This window comes from Carcharodon carcharias, chromosome 4 (assembly GCF_017639515.1).
Source record: "Carcharodon carcharias isolate sCarCar2 chromosome 4, sCarCar2.pri, whole genome shotgun sequence".
NCBI classification, from domain to species: Eukaryota; Metazoa; Chordata; class Chondrichthyes; order Lamniformes; family Lamnidae; genus Carcharodon; species Carcharodon carcharias.
In genome coordinates this window covers 190,229,671-190,244,781 of record NC_054470.1, presented here as the reverse complement: position 1 = coordinate 190,244,781, position 15,111 = coordinate 190,229,671, and the positions used below count along the sequence as shown (strand labels likewise).

Genomic DNA, 15,111 nt, shown 5'->3' with positions numbered 1-15,111 from the left:
GTAAAATGGCAATCTCTGCTATCGTGTGTGCAAATAATGTGAAATGAACTTCTTGACTTGGTTAAAGAGCCCAGAACAAAGGGGACATAACCTCAAAATTAGAGCTTGACCATTTAGGAGTGATGTCATGAAGCACTTCGTCACACAAAGGATAGTGGAAACCTGGAACTCACCCTAAAGAAGTTTGAATATTTAAAAAATGAGATTAATAGATTCTTGTTAAACAAAGGTTTTGAGGGTTATGCAATCGCGGTGGGTAAATGGAGTTAAGATAAAGGTCAAGCATGATCTCCTCCATTGATGGAACAAGTTTAAGGAACTGAATAGCCTACTCCTGTTCCTATGAATCACTATTATTTATTTGCTAGCCCTCGCTAGTGAGGGTGGTTGTCTTCCATGGACCCGAAGATGGCTGATGAGGCTGATTTGGGATCTGCAGACTTTATGTAAGACACTTGTTGTCATGTGGGATGTCTAATCATGTATTATCAGTTCGGGTCATGGCATGTTCTTTTTGCCGATTTCGCTTTTTCTCTTCATTTTGTCAATGTTGGGTCTCAAAATGCTGGGATCCTTCCCACAGACCTGCCACCATCTGGTTTAGTCCAAGGCAATGGTCTCCCAGGAGTTAATGTCAGTTCAGTTCATTTCTTCATTCAGGGAGGATGCATCAGAGGTGGACAGAAGAAGCGCTTCCCTGTGAATATTAAATTCACAGCCATGCTCAGTTAATAGTGAAATGGATCCACTGATTTCAGCTTAAGAATTATTCAATGTGATAACCATTAAAGTACTAGAAGCTCCAACAAGAAAACTCATTGTAAATCCTTTAGAGAGCGAATTTAAATAAGGGTGATGCATATCAAAGTGCTTAGAATAAAAAATTGACTGTTAGCTTGGCTTGGTCACCTCATAGTAAGGAGATTGTGGATTCAAGCTCCACACCAGGACTTGAGCACCTATAGCTGAGTCTGCCTCTTTAGTGAACCAGTGAAGGAGTGCTGCTACATCAGAGGGTTTGGGACATCTGTTCAGGGCTAGGGAGGAACTTGCAGTGGGAAGGGGGAGGATCCAGTCGTTGTGGCCCATGTACATACCAGTGACATAGGTAGGACAAGGAAAGAGGTTCTGTATAATCAGTATGAGCTAGGTCCCAAATTAAGAAGCAGAGCCTCAAAGGTAATCATCTCCGGATTGTAACCGAGCCACATGCAAATTAGCATAGGGCAAATAAAATTAGAGAGATGAAGACTAGTATGGGAGAAGTGGGTTCCGGTTGGCAGGGCTCTGGCACCAGCATTGGGGAAAGTGGGGGCTGCACTGTTGGAACGGTCTGCATCTGAACCATGCTGGAACGCTGTTGTGAATCGCGTAACTAGGGAAGTAGGAAGGGTTTTAAACTAAATCATGGGGGCAAGGGATCAAATGTGGGAAGGTGTAAATTAAAGAGTAGAGACAAGGTAAGGCAGGAAGATATAAATTTGGGAAATGATAAACAGACCATAACAGGAAGGGACAGAGAGTACAAGTCGAAGAGTAAACCAATAGATAAGGCTGGAGGTCACATAAATAATAATAGACCAAAGCTTAAGGCCCTGTATCTGAATGCACATAGCATTCAAAACAAAACAAATGAATTAATAGTGCAAATAGAGATAAATAAGCACAATCTAAAACCCATTACAGAGACATGGCTACAGGATGGGATAGATTGGGACGGGAACATGGAAGGGTATGTACCTTTTAGGAAGTTAGGAAAAGGGGGAGGGGTGGCTCTCTTAATTAAAGACAAAATTAACACAAAAGAGAGGGATGGCCCCAGTGTAGGAAATGAAGATATTAAAGTGGTTTGGGTAGAGATGAGGAATGATAAAAGCAAGAAGTTGCTTGTGGGAGTGGTGTACAGGCCCCCTAACAGTAATTACACAGTAGAACTGGGTATCAAAGAAGAACTAGAGTGCTTGTCAGAAAAGTACAGTGATTGTCCTGAGGGATTTTAGTCTACATATAAACTGGAACAACCAGATGGGAAAAGGTAACATAGATGCCGAATTGATAGAATGCTTTAGGGATAATTTCTTGGATCAGCACATTCTGGAGCCAACCAGGAAGCAGGCTGCACTGGGCCTGGTATTGTGTAATGAGATAGAATTAATTAATGACCTCTTAGTGAAGGTGCCCTTAGGTAGCAATGCTCATAATATGAGTGAATTTTACATTCAGCTTGAGGGAGTGAAGACTAAGAGTCTAACATTAATATTTTAAACTTAAATAAGGGCAATTACGAGGGCATGAAAACAGAGGTAGCGAAAGTGAACTGGCAATATAGGTTAAAGGATGGGTCAATTGAGATCCAATGGCAGACACTTAAGGAGATATTTCAGAAAACACAGAATAGATGCATTCCAACAAGGAAGAAACATTCCAAGGGGAGGATCCATCATCTGTGGTTACCTTGAAAAAGGAAAAAGCATATAATTATGTCAAGATGGGTGGCAGGTCAGAAGATTGGGCAGAATATAAAAAACAGCAAAGAATGACAAAGACTAATAAGGAGGGAAAAGTTAGAGTGTGAGAGAAAACTAACTAGAAATATAAAGGCAGACAGGAAGCATTTCTGTAGATATTTAAGAAAGAATTACCAAAGTGATTGTTGGTCATATAGAAAATGAGTCTGGGGAATTAATAATGGAAAATAAGAAGATGGTAGATGAATTGAATAGGCATTTTGCATCAGTCTTCACTATAGAGGGTACAAGTAACATCCTAGAAATAGCTGTAAATCAGAAATTGGAAGGGAGGGAGGAACTCAAGAAAATTACAGTCACCAAGGAAGTGGTACTTAGCAAATTGTTGGAACTGCAGGTTGACAAGTTCCCAGGTCCTGAAAGATTTCATCCTAGGGCCTTAAAAGAAATGGCTAGTGAGATAGTTGATGCATTGGTCTTAATTTTCCAAAATTCACTTGATCCGGGGAAGGTTCCATTAGATTGAAAAATAGCTAAGGTAATTCCTTTATTCAAAAAGGGAAGGAGACAGAAAGCAGGAAACTAGGCCAGTTAGCTTATTGGGAAGATGTCAAAAGCTATTTATTAAACACGTTATAACAGGGCACTTAGATAAATTCAAAGTAATCAGGCAGAGACAACATGGCTTTGTGGAAGAGAAATCATGTTTAAACAATTCATTGGAGTTCTTTGAAGAAGTAACAGGTGCTATGGATAAAGGGGAACCGGTGGATATGCTGTACTTAGATTTTCAGAAGGCATTTGATAAGGTGCCTCATCAAAGGTTATTGCAGAAAATAAAAACTCGTGTGGGGTGTAACATATTGGCATGGATAGAATATTGACTAGCTAACAAACAGTAGGCATAAATGACTCATTTTCTGGCTGGCATGATTTGACAAGTGGTGTGCTATAGATATCAGTGCTGGGGTCTCAACTTTTTGCAATTTGTATAAATGATGAAGGAACCAATGGTATGGTTGCTAAATCTCCCAATGACACAAAGGTATAAAAGTAAGTTGTGAAGAGGACATAAGGAGGCTACAAAAGGTTATTGATAGTTTTTATTTATTCATTCATGGGATGGGGGCACACTGGCTAGGCCAGCATTTGTTGCCTGTTCCTAATTTCCCTTGAGAAACTAAGTGGCTTGCTAGGCCATTTGAGAGGGTGTTTGAGTCAACCGCATTGCTGTGGATCTGGAATCACAAATAGGCCAGACAGGTTAGAATGACAGGTTTCCTTCCCTAAAGGACAATAATCGACATCATTTGACTTTTAATTCCGGACTTGTTTACTGAATTCAAGTTCCACCATCTGCCATGGTGGCGTTCGAACCCCGGCCCCCCAGCATTACCCTGGGTTTCTGGATACTAGCCCACTGAAAATACCACTACGCCACCACCTCCCCTCATAGGTTAGATGAGTGGGCAAAGATCTGGCAAATGGAGTATAATGTAGGAAAATGTAATGTTGTCCATTTTGGCAGGGTGAATAAAAAAAGAGGTATATTATCTAAACAATGAGAGATTTCAGAGCTCTGAGATGCAGAGGGATCTGGGTCTCCTAGTGCATGAATCGCAAAAGGTTAGTATGCAGGTGCAGCAAGTAATTAGCAAAGCTAATAGAAGGTTATCGTTTATTGCAAGGGAATTGAATACAAAAGTAGGGAGATTATCCTTCAGTTATACGGGGTATTGGCGAGACTACATGTGGAGTACTGTGTACAGTATTGGTCTCCTTATTCAAAGAAAGATATAAATGCATTAGAAGCAATTCAGAGAAGGTTTACTAGACTAATACCTGGGATGGGCGGGTTATCTTATGAGGAAAGGTTGGATAGGTTAGGCTTGTATCTGCTGGAGTTTGGAAGAGTAAGAAGCCTCTTGATTGAAACATAAGATCCTTAGGGGTCTTGACAGGGTGAATGTGAAAAGAATATTTCCTCTTGTTGTAGAATTTTCAAAATAAGGGGTTGCCCATTTAGGACAGAGAAAAGGAAATATATTTTCTCACGGTTGAGAGATTTTGGAATTCTCCCCCAAAAGGTGGTTGAGGCAGAGTCTTTGAATATCCTTAAGGCAGAGGGAAATAGATTCTTGATAAGCAAGGGGGTGAAAGATTATTGGAGGTAAGCACAAATATGAGGTTAAAATTCGATCAGCCGTGAACTTATTGAATAGCGTAGCAGGCTTGAGAGGCCGAGCGGAATTTGTATGTTCGTATTATGGAAAATGTATTAAGTGCAGAGGTCCCTGATGTAAAGTCAGGAAATGTTACAGCATAAGAGGAGGCCTTTCAGTCCAACATGGGTATATCAGTTCCTCAATCAGTCTGCCCCAATCATTAGTTCACCATCAGAGATGGCTCAATCATAACCTGCAGCTGCTTGATGGTTGGACCTAGGAGAACAGAGTGCAGCAAGCTCAGAAGGAGACAGGTTATAGTGGGTGAGAAGGGCAGAGAAATTGAGATGGCCGATGTCATGCCGACAGTTCTCAATGAAAAGATTGAGAGCAGACAAGAGACCAGAGGGAAGGGTCTAGGTGGAGGGAGAAGACTGGAGGCAGGTGAAAGGATCCATGGAAAGGGGGGAGACTCCTGCCCAAAGAAGTGAGCACAAAGATGAAGGCAGCAGAAGAAGCTTGGTGCTCCCTCCTCAGTTTAGAGAAAAAGTGAGATAATGGAGAACAAAGCAATTCATTCATATTTAAAAAGGATGTAATATGAAGTGAGAGGAAGGGTATTTGGGATAATAGATTATGCTAGAAAAATTCAGATTAGCCAGTGATTCAAATTAAGTGACTTGATTAAAACATCATGTACCTTTCAGAATAAAAATTGAGTTAACAGATAAATCAGCAACTCTGAGTGAAAAGAATTAGACAACACATGTTAAAAGATTACAGGCATTGTGAACCTGCATTTATAATGCACCTTTTATGACATCAGGATACACCAAAACAGTTTTGAAATGTAATAACAGTTGGAAATGCAACAGCCAGTTTGCACACAGCGAATTCCCATAAACAGCAGTATAATTGTTACCAGATCATCTGTTTTAGTGGTGTTGGTTGACAGACCTATGTTAGCCAGGACCTGGGGATAACCACTACTGATAAAAACCATGTCATTGGATATTTGCATTCGCCTGAGGGGATGGGCAGTGCCTTGGTTTAATGTTTCAGCTGAACGCTGGCACCTCTGACAGTGCAGCAGTCCCTCAGTTCTGCACTGGAATGTCACCCTAGATCTTGTTCCTCAGTGTCTGGACTTGAGCCATGACTTGCTGACAAACACTAGAATTCTACCCATTGAACCACGGCCAACAGTAAAAAAAAAAGTTGTTGGAAAATTTCCTTCAGCTAGACATGGCTACCTTGGTTATGTTAGGCTTACACTATTCTATCAGGTTCATGCTTCACTGTTTAATGCATTGATCATTTAGAACAATATCCTTTGTGATGGTCAGCTGACCACAAAACATGATCTACTTGCAGGTAGGAAGGAAATGGGAAGGAACAAAACTGATCCCAGAAGATGAGCAATGAGAAAGTTTAGAGGCGCTCCATGTTTACTAAGTGTTCAAACATGGGCTTTAACAGTGACAGGCCTGAATTTTGTGCTCGTCGGGCCCACATGATTGGCAGGCCCGGGAGCAGTTGGGAAATGGCCCCGCGTCCACAATTGGCCCTCAGCCATGATTTCACGCTGGCTGGTCAATTAACAGCCAGCCAGTGTTAACACGCTGAAAAGCTCGGCGCTGCTGGGGTGGGAACAGAAAACAGCGGGCACTGATATCACCACTGGTGCTGGTGAGTGCTTCCAATGAGCTCCCTGAAGGTAGACAGCTGCCTCAGGGAGCTGCAGACCTCCAAATAATAAAAGAAAGCACAAAAATGCTGCAAAAATTGTCCTTGCAGCACAATCAAGCACCTGAAAGCGTAACTCATAAAAATGCTATCCCCAGATATTTCTTTTTATTTTCTATCCTAACAGAGATTTCATCCCGCCCTTGGATGAGGTTTCATCAAAAATGTCAAATAAAGGCCACCTGGCCTGACCGCCAATCATAAGGTTGGACTGGTCACAAAAAATCGCTTGTAATTGTGCTGTTAATGGGCTTAATTGCCTGCTTAATTGTCAGTGGGCGCTCTTCCGACTGCGGTGTGCACCCGCCGAGCGAAGTATCGCGCAAGTGCATGATGATGTAGGGGCGCTCGCCTGATGTCATCTTGTGTGAGCGTGATTTTACATCTGTTTGGGTTGGGCGCGCCCATGCCCACGGAACATAAAATTCCACCCTTGGAAAAGGCCAGCAGCGTAAGTAGGTAGGGTAAAGCCAGGCATTAATTCAAAACATGCAAAGAGGGGTTAGATAGAGTAAATAAAGAGAAGCTTCAGTGACCAAGGATGGATAATCAGGGCACAGATTTGATGGGCTGAATTCCTGTATTTCTAAAGTAAAATCAGAGGTCAGATAGAAATTAGGGAAAAGTAAGTTTAGAAAACTTCATTCATAGAGCACTAAATGTTTGTAGTGAAAATAATGGAGAAAATCACTGGTTATTCAAAAGGCAGTTAGATGAACTGGATGTAAAGTGCTTGTAGCCATCTTGAGGACATAATGACGGTACTTCCAAGTTCTTACGTTTTTGTGCTCTCAAAGGTGAGTTGGGACTGGAATGCTTTCCATTTCAGGCACCCATAGCCAACACCACTCCCAGGCCAGGTATTTGCCATTACCTCCACTCCACTGCAAACAGTAGTATCCTTCAGCCATATTCCTAAGTCCAAAGAACAGCCTTTGGCCTCCCAGCGAGGCATTTTTTTCCCATTTTTTTTTCCAGCCTTATGCCATTATTGATCACTGTCTGAAGTTTGGTCAGTTTTAACTTACCAGTTTAGGATTAAGACTTCAATATGACTTCATATTGGCCTCCACAGTACCAGCAGAGAGAGAATTTTCATTCCATCTCTTGTGCTGGATTTGCGACCAAGATCTTGGAGATAAAAGAGGATAATTCCTTACCTCCTCCTTCGTGAAAATATTAATGTAGTAATAGCCCTCCTTTTTCCTGACATTTCCTGGTTTTATGATATTTTATTTATGTTCAGATTCTATGTACTAAGATTCACCATTTTCTTTCTCAGCTTACAAACAGCAAGAAAGCACTAACCGGGGAGAATAATTTCACAGACACAATGAGGCATATGCTGTCATCGCGATTGAGTATGCCTGATTGTCCCAACTGTAACTATAGACGCAGGTAAGTGTCCCGAGAACATGCACCTGAAATGGGCCATCGTCAAGGATTTCAATGTATTTCAATGTGTTAGATATTAAATTAACTTAAGAGGGCTAATTTTTTTCTTTTGTCTTCTCCCCATTTTTAAAAATTTCTTTCATGGGATGTGGGCGTTGCTGGCTAAGCCAGCACTTAGTGACTATCCCTAATTTCTGATAAGCTGGTGGTGAGTCGCCGCCCTGGACTGCTGCAGTCCATATCATGTATCCATTATGGTTCCCACAATGGAGATAGGGAAGTTTAACCCAGGAATTTTCTCACACATCAGGTACAAATGTCTTGTTCAGGTGACGTTCCCCTGTGTTACCGTATATAATCCCTCATTCTGTGCTGCATTATTTGTATCTCATGCACTTGCTATTTATAGTATCGGTCTGTTTATTCAGTCAAGTATTTGTGGATCTGTTTTCAGTCCTCTAGCTTCTAAATTTTATCCCTTATCATGTCAGTGCTTTCCCTTCCTGGTGGTGTTGGCTCCTTGCTGGGTACAGTTGATGCCTGGTATCTTGCTCAAGTGCCATTCTTCACTTGTGAACTTTGATGGTGAGTGCTAACAGACCTTTCAACCTTGAAGGGCACAATAACCCAGATTGATCTGCTCCTCAACTTGACACCCAAGCAACTACATACCTTCATCAGTGTTGCTGGATAGCAATCAGAATGTATCCAATTCTCCAGCTTAGAATACTGAGCTCAATTGTAGTGCCCCCTGCTAGCAAGGTCATTTAATTTAGCAGAAATTAAGATGGTAATTTTAACCTAACTCGCTAAGTGGGAAACCCATAAGATCAGGTAGAATACTGCTAATCCAGCTGACTTCAGTGGAGAGTAAAATTTGGTAAATGGTGTAAAACCAGCATTGCGTCCAATCCCATCGATTTCCCTTGGAATGAGCTTCCGGCTTTCATTGTTTATGCAGCTCGCTATTTTAGGTAACTGAGCCTTTATGGGAGCCCTTGGAGAAATAGTTTTCATTCCCCAGTGCTGATGTCCTCACCTGACCAGAATAAATTTCTTGCCTCCCCAGATGGGAGTGATTTTTAAATAAAATGAATTTGGCATGCCTCTCTTCAATCCTGGAGAGAGAAAGGAGCCATTCATTCCACAAATTGGAGCCAAGTACATGCCCAGATACCAGATGTAAAAAGAGAGCACTCTTAACTCTCGCCACCACCCAATCCCCTGTGATATTGTTCATTACACAAAGGGCTCATTCAGGTGCTTCAGCTTTGCTTTCACCTTTTTGCAGGTGTACCTGTGATGACTGTAGCCTCTCTCATATACTCACATGTGGCATCATGGATTCACCTATTCCTGACGACCTTTCTATTAACACATTACCATTGCAAGTAGAATCTGCTCCAGACTACCTCTCGGAGATACGCCCGCCTAGCATGTCATCTGCAAGCTCAGGATCTGGCTCGAGTTCACCAATCACCATTCAGCAACACCCACGGCTTATTCTGGCTGATAGCAACTCAGCCCCCACCTTGTAAGTGCCTGACTTCTCAGCATTATTTGTGATGTTTTTAATATGTTGTTTCAACTGTTTGGAGGGTGGACAGAGCGGGGGAGACAATATTCTTAACAGACCCTTTGCTGTATAAACATATTATCTGACCCAGTCATTAAATATCAAAACTGAGTCAGACAAACACCAGGTAGAAAACTTTTTGAAGAAGGGTCATAAGAAGAAGAGTCATACGGACTCAAAACGTTAACTCTGTTTCTCTCTCCACAGATGCTGCTAGACCTGCTGAGTGTTTTCAGAATTTTCTGTTTTTGTTTCAGATTTGCAGCATCTGCAGTATTTTGCTTTTTAATTCGCTGCCTCTTCCAGGAATGCCGCCTTTGAAGAAGAACTGCTTTTCTCTCTGACAGGATTTCTGTTTGCCTCTTTTGCCCTGTCCACCTTCATTGCTTTCCATTTCTCTCCTGGTATTTGACAAAGAGTTTACCAAAACTCACCTTCACAACCATATTTCCTTCCTCAGGGACTGTCTCCATCTCCGACTTCCCCCCACGTGGATTCCAACTGAAGTCCAACCCCATATGTTTCGAATCCGCCCAGAATTGCAGGCATCTCCGGAATATACAATGTTCCTTGGACTGCTGTTCTCACCGCATCCTGAGATCTACACTCAGTGCCATGCACTGCCATATTAACACACTCGACCTCTCTCTCCAGCAGCACCAACTCATCCTATCTCAAAGCTGTCCTTGTCCCCAGTTTCATTTTATTCTTTGCCTCATCCGACACCATAACAAGAAATCTTTACTCTTTCTTTCAGGTGCTAAGGAATGCAAGCTCCAACAACTTATTGATACTAACGCCCATCCAGGACCCTCCACCCCTTCCAATCCCGTCTTCTAATCCTAGCCCTTGCCGTGTATTCACCATACCCTCTGACCTTTCCCTCTCTGATGATGAACATTCTGTACTCAGCAAAAGACTCAGTTTCATACCCTCACCTCAATGAATTTCAGGCTCAGCACAATGCTGAACTCTTCTTCTGCTGCTTTCGTCTTTGTGCTCACTTCTTTAGGCAGGAGTCCTTCCCCCCGCCAGTTCCACGGATCCTTTCACCTGCCTCCAGTCTCCTCCCTTCGCCTAGACCCCTGCCTCTGGCCTCTTACCTGCTTTCAATCTTTTCATTGAGAACTGTTGGCATGACATTGGCCATCTCAATTTCTCTGCCCTTCTCACCCACTATAACCTGTCCCCTTCTGAGCTTGCTACACTACGTTCTCTTAGGTCCAGCTCTGTTATCAAACCTGCCTACAAGGGTGGTGCTGTGGTGTCTGGCGCACTGACTTCTACTTCGTAGAGGCTGAGACTCTCAGACACTTCACCCCGAGCATGACCCCACCACTGAACATCAAGCTATTGTTTCCAGGATTGTCACTTAACCTCATCTCCCCTGGAGATCTTCCCTCCACAGCTTGCAACTTCATAGTCACCCAACCTCAGACAGCCTGCCTCTACCTCCTTTCCAAAATCCACAAACAGGACTGTCTCGGCAGACCGATCGTGTCAGCCTGTTTCGGTCCCGCGGAACTCATTTCTTCCTATCTTGACTCCGTTCTTCCTCCCCTTGTCCAGTCTCTTCCCACCTACATCCGTGATTCCTCTGATGCCCCATGTCGTATCAACAATTTCCAGTTTCCTGGCCCTAACCGCCTCTTCACCATGGACGTCTAATCCCCCAATACCTCCAACAGCACCAGGATGGTTTGAGGGCTATCTGCTTCTTCCTTGAACAGAGGCCCAATCACCATCCACCACCACTCTCCTCTGTCTGGCTGAACTTATTCTCTCACTGAACGATTTCTCCTTAAGCTTGTCTCACGTCCTCCAAATAAAAGGTGTGGCTATGGGTACCCGCATGGGCCCCAGTTATACCTGTCTCTTTGTGGGGTATGTGGAACATCCTTGTTCCAGTCATACTCAGGCTTGCTCCCCCAACTCTTTTTTTGGTACATCGATGACAGTTTAGGAGTTGCTTCATGCTCTCGTCTGGACCTGGAAAAATTTATCAATTTTGATTTCAATTTCTGCTCCTCTATCACCTTCGCATGGTCCATCACTGACACTTCCCTTCCCTCCCCATCTCATCTTTGACCTCTCTCCATTTTTGGTGATAGACTGTCCTCCAATATTCATTACAAGCCCACCAACTCCCGCAGCTACCTCGATTACAGCTCATCACACCCCGCTTCCTGTAAGGACTCCATCCCATTCTCTCAGTTCCTTTGCCACTGTCGCATCTGTTCTGATGATGCTACCTTCAAAAACAGTTTCTCTGACATGTCTTCCTTCTTCCTTAACAGAGGTCACCCCCACCGCTGTTGTTGGTTGACAGGGCCCTCAGGCACATCCAACCATCTCCTGTGCTTCTGCCCTCACACCTTCCCCTCCCTCCGAGAGCCATGATAGGGTCCTCCTTGTCCTCACTTTTCACCCCACCAGCCTCTGCATTCAAAGGATCATCCTCCACCATTTCTGCCAACTCCAGCATGATGCCACCACCAAACACATATACCCTTCACCCGTTCCCTCCGGGACACCCTGGCCCATTCCTCCATCACCTGAACACCTCATCCCCTTTCCATGGTACCTTCCCATGCAATTGTAGAAGGTGCAACACCTACCCTTTTACCTCCTCCCTCCTCATCATCCAAGGGCCCAAACACTGCAGTGCTTCACTTGCACCTCCTTTTATTTGGTCTATTGCATCCACTGCTCCCAGTGCGGTCTCCTCTACATCAGGCAGGCCGAATGCAGACTGGGTGTCCGCTTTGCAGAACACCTCCGGTCTGTCCGCAAACATGACCCAGACCTTCCTGTCGCTTGCCATTTCAACACACCACCCTGCTCTCATGCCCACATGTCCGTCCTTGGCCTGCTGCAATGTTCCAGTGAAGCTCAACGCAAACTGGAGGAACAACCCCTCACCTTCCAATTAGGCACTTTACAGCCTCCTGGACTTAACATTGAGTTCAACAACTTCAGACCATTAATACTCTCCTCCACCCTCACTCCCTTTTTTTAATCCCCTTTTTTCTACATTCATTTTTGTTTTTTATCCATTTATTTTTATTAATTTTTCCATTGTTTTATCCCTTTTTTTTAACCCCCTCCTTCTATCCCATTCTCCATCCTTTTTTCCCCCCCACCACTGCCCCCTCCACCCACCCCATCCCCTTCAGGGCCATCTGCTACTTGTTCCGTGTTGTTCTTTCACACATGCTGCCCTTGTTCTGCTATTATCACATTCTGCTTATTCACCTTTATGCCAGTATCAGCACCTTTTTTAGCACTAGCTACTACTTTTAACACTCCTTTTGTCTTTTAGTTCAAGACATCTTTGTCAATCCCTCCTTTGCCCCCACCTATCGCTGCCCTTCTATCCAGCTCCACTTGCCCCAGCCCCTTAGACAGAATAAATTTTGTCACATTTCCACTCCTCTTCAGGTCTGAAGAAGGGTCATAGGACTCAAAGCTTTAACTCTGTTTCTTTCTCAACATATGCTGCTAGGCATTTTCCAGCATTTTCTGTTTTTGTTTCAGAAACCTTCTTGTGTATCCTTGTGCTGCTTAACTCACTTACTATTGGATTATCATCTCTGGGTCCAAAGGGTGTGGCTTTGAGGCATACACAGGACCTGAGCTCAAGTTGATTGGACCCCAGTGCCTGACTGAGGGAGTGCTGCACTACCTGAAATACTGTTCCTGCATATGAGCTGTTAAACCATTGCCCTATCTGCCTGTTCAGCTAGAAAGAAGTTGAATTTATGTAGCACCATCACAGCATTCTTACGTGCTTCATAGGATATACGGCCCAAAACAGGCAGTCGGCCCAACTAGTCCATGCCATTGTTTAATCGAGCACATATGAAGTGTCGACATTGCTGCAATGTAGGAAATGCTGCAACCAATTTGCATTACTAGTCATATTCCAAGAGCACTGAGATGAATGATAAGATGATCTGTTCTAAAGATATTACTGGAAGGTTTAAATATTGGACAGGACACTGGGGAAAACTCATTTACTATTCTTTCTCTAGAAGGAAGGGTGTTGGAAAATAGGAAACTATAGGCCAGTTAGCTTGATGTCTGTTGTGGGGAAGTTGTTAGAATCGATCATTAAGGAGGTTATAGCTGAGCACTTAGAAGTGCTCAAGGCAATCAGAAAGAGTCAGCATGGTTTTGTGAAAGGAAAATCATGTTTAACCAATTTATTGCAGTTCTTTGAAGGAGTAACTTGCAGTGGATAAAGGGGAGCCTGTAGACGTACTGTACTTGGATTTCCAGAAGGCATTTGTTAAGGCGCCACATCAAAGATTATTACGGAAAATAAAAGCACATAGCATAGGGGGTAACGAATTAGCATGGATAGAAGATTGGCTGGTTGGCAGAAAGCAGAGAGTATGCATAAATGGGTCGTCTTCTGATTGGCAGGATGTGACGAGTGGAGTCCCAAAGGGGTCTGTACTGGGGCCTCAACTTTTTACGATTTACATTAATGACTTAGATGAGGGGAGTGAAGACACGGTGGCAAAATTTGCAGATGACACAAAGATTGGTAGGAAAGTATGTTGTGATGAGGACATGAGGATGTAGATGGATATAGCTAGGTTGAGTGAGTGGGCAATCTGGCAAATTAAGTTTAATGTGGGAAAATGTGAAGTTGTTCACTTTGGCAGGAAGAACAAAAAAGCAGAGTATTACTTAAATGGAGAACGGCTGCATAATTCTGAGGTGCAGAGGGATCAAGGTGTTCTAGTACATGAGTCACAAAAAGTTAGTATGCAGGCTCAGGCAGTAATTAAGAAGGCTGATGGAATGTTATCCTTTATTACGAGAGGGATTGAACATAAAAGTAAGGAAGTTATGCTTCAGTTATACAAGGCATTGGTGAGACCGCACCTTGAATCCTCAGTGTAGTTATGGTCTCATTATTTAAGGATGGGTGTAAATGTGTTGGAGGCGGCTCAGAGGAGGTTTACTAGATTGATATCTGGAATGAGTGAGTTGTCTTATGAGGCTAGGTTGGACAGACTGGGCTTGTTTCCACTGGAATTTAGAAGAGTGAGGTGTGATTTGATTGAAGTATACAAGATCCTCAATGGCCTTGACAAGGTAAATGTCGAAAGGATGTTTCCTCTTGTGGGTGAGTCCAGAACTAGGGGACACTGTATTAAAATTAGGGGCCGCCCTTTTAGGACAGAGATGAGGAGAAATTTTTCTGAGGATTACGTGACTTTGGAACACTCTGCCTCAGAAGATGGTGGAGGCGGGGTCATTGAATATTTTTAAGGCAGAGGTAGATAGATTCTTGTTAGGCAAGGGAATCAAAGGTTATTGGGGTTAGATGGGAATGTGGAAATTGAGACACGAGATCAGCCATGATCTTAATGGTGGAGCAGGCTCAAAGGGCTGAATGGCCTACTCCTGTTCCTATTTCTTATGTTCTTAGTACCATGGGATCTTATTAAACACCTTTCTGCCTAACCACATCACATGGTTGTTTTATTTTTCTTCTCAGTGGCAGCGATGATGAAGATGTCACCCCTTTATCAGCTAAATTTGCTGACATATACCCACTCAACAGCTATGATGATGCAGAAGTTGTAGCCAACATGAATGGTATCCATGGAGAACTCAATGGTGGGGGTGAAAACATGGCATTAAAGGATGAGGTATGTGAACATAAAGAAATAAAAGTTGGGATTGTGAAATGCAGCCTGTCCCTGTGTTACATTAAATGTTCCACCAGGAGAATTTGAGTGAC

General features: G+C 43.3%; 1 protein-coding gene across 1 annotated transcript in view; it reads left to right on the top strand.

Moving 5' to 3' along the window:
- Positions 1-15,111, top strand: part of fam193a (family with sequence similarity 193 member A) — a 241,280-nt gene that overhangs the window by 184,479 nt on the left and 41,690 nt on the right. The window contains exons 10-12 of the mRNA XM_041186547.1: positions 7,662-7,777; positions 9,066-9,308; positions 14,866-15,019. Of these exons, the coding sequence (XP_041042481.1) occupies positions 7,662-7,777; positions 9,066-9,308; positions 14,866-15,019 (513 nt within the window). The remainder of the gene's footprint in view (positions 1-7,661; positions 7,778-9,065; positions 9,309-14,865; positions 15,020-15,111) is intronic.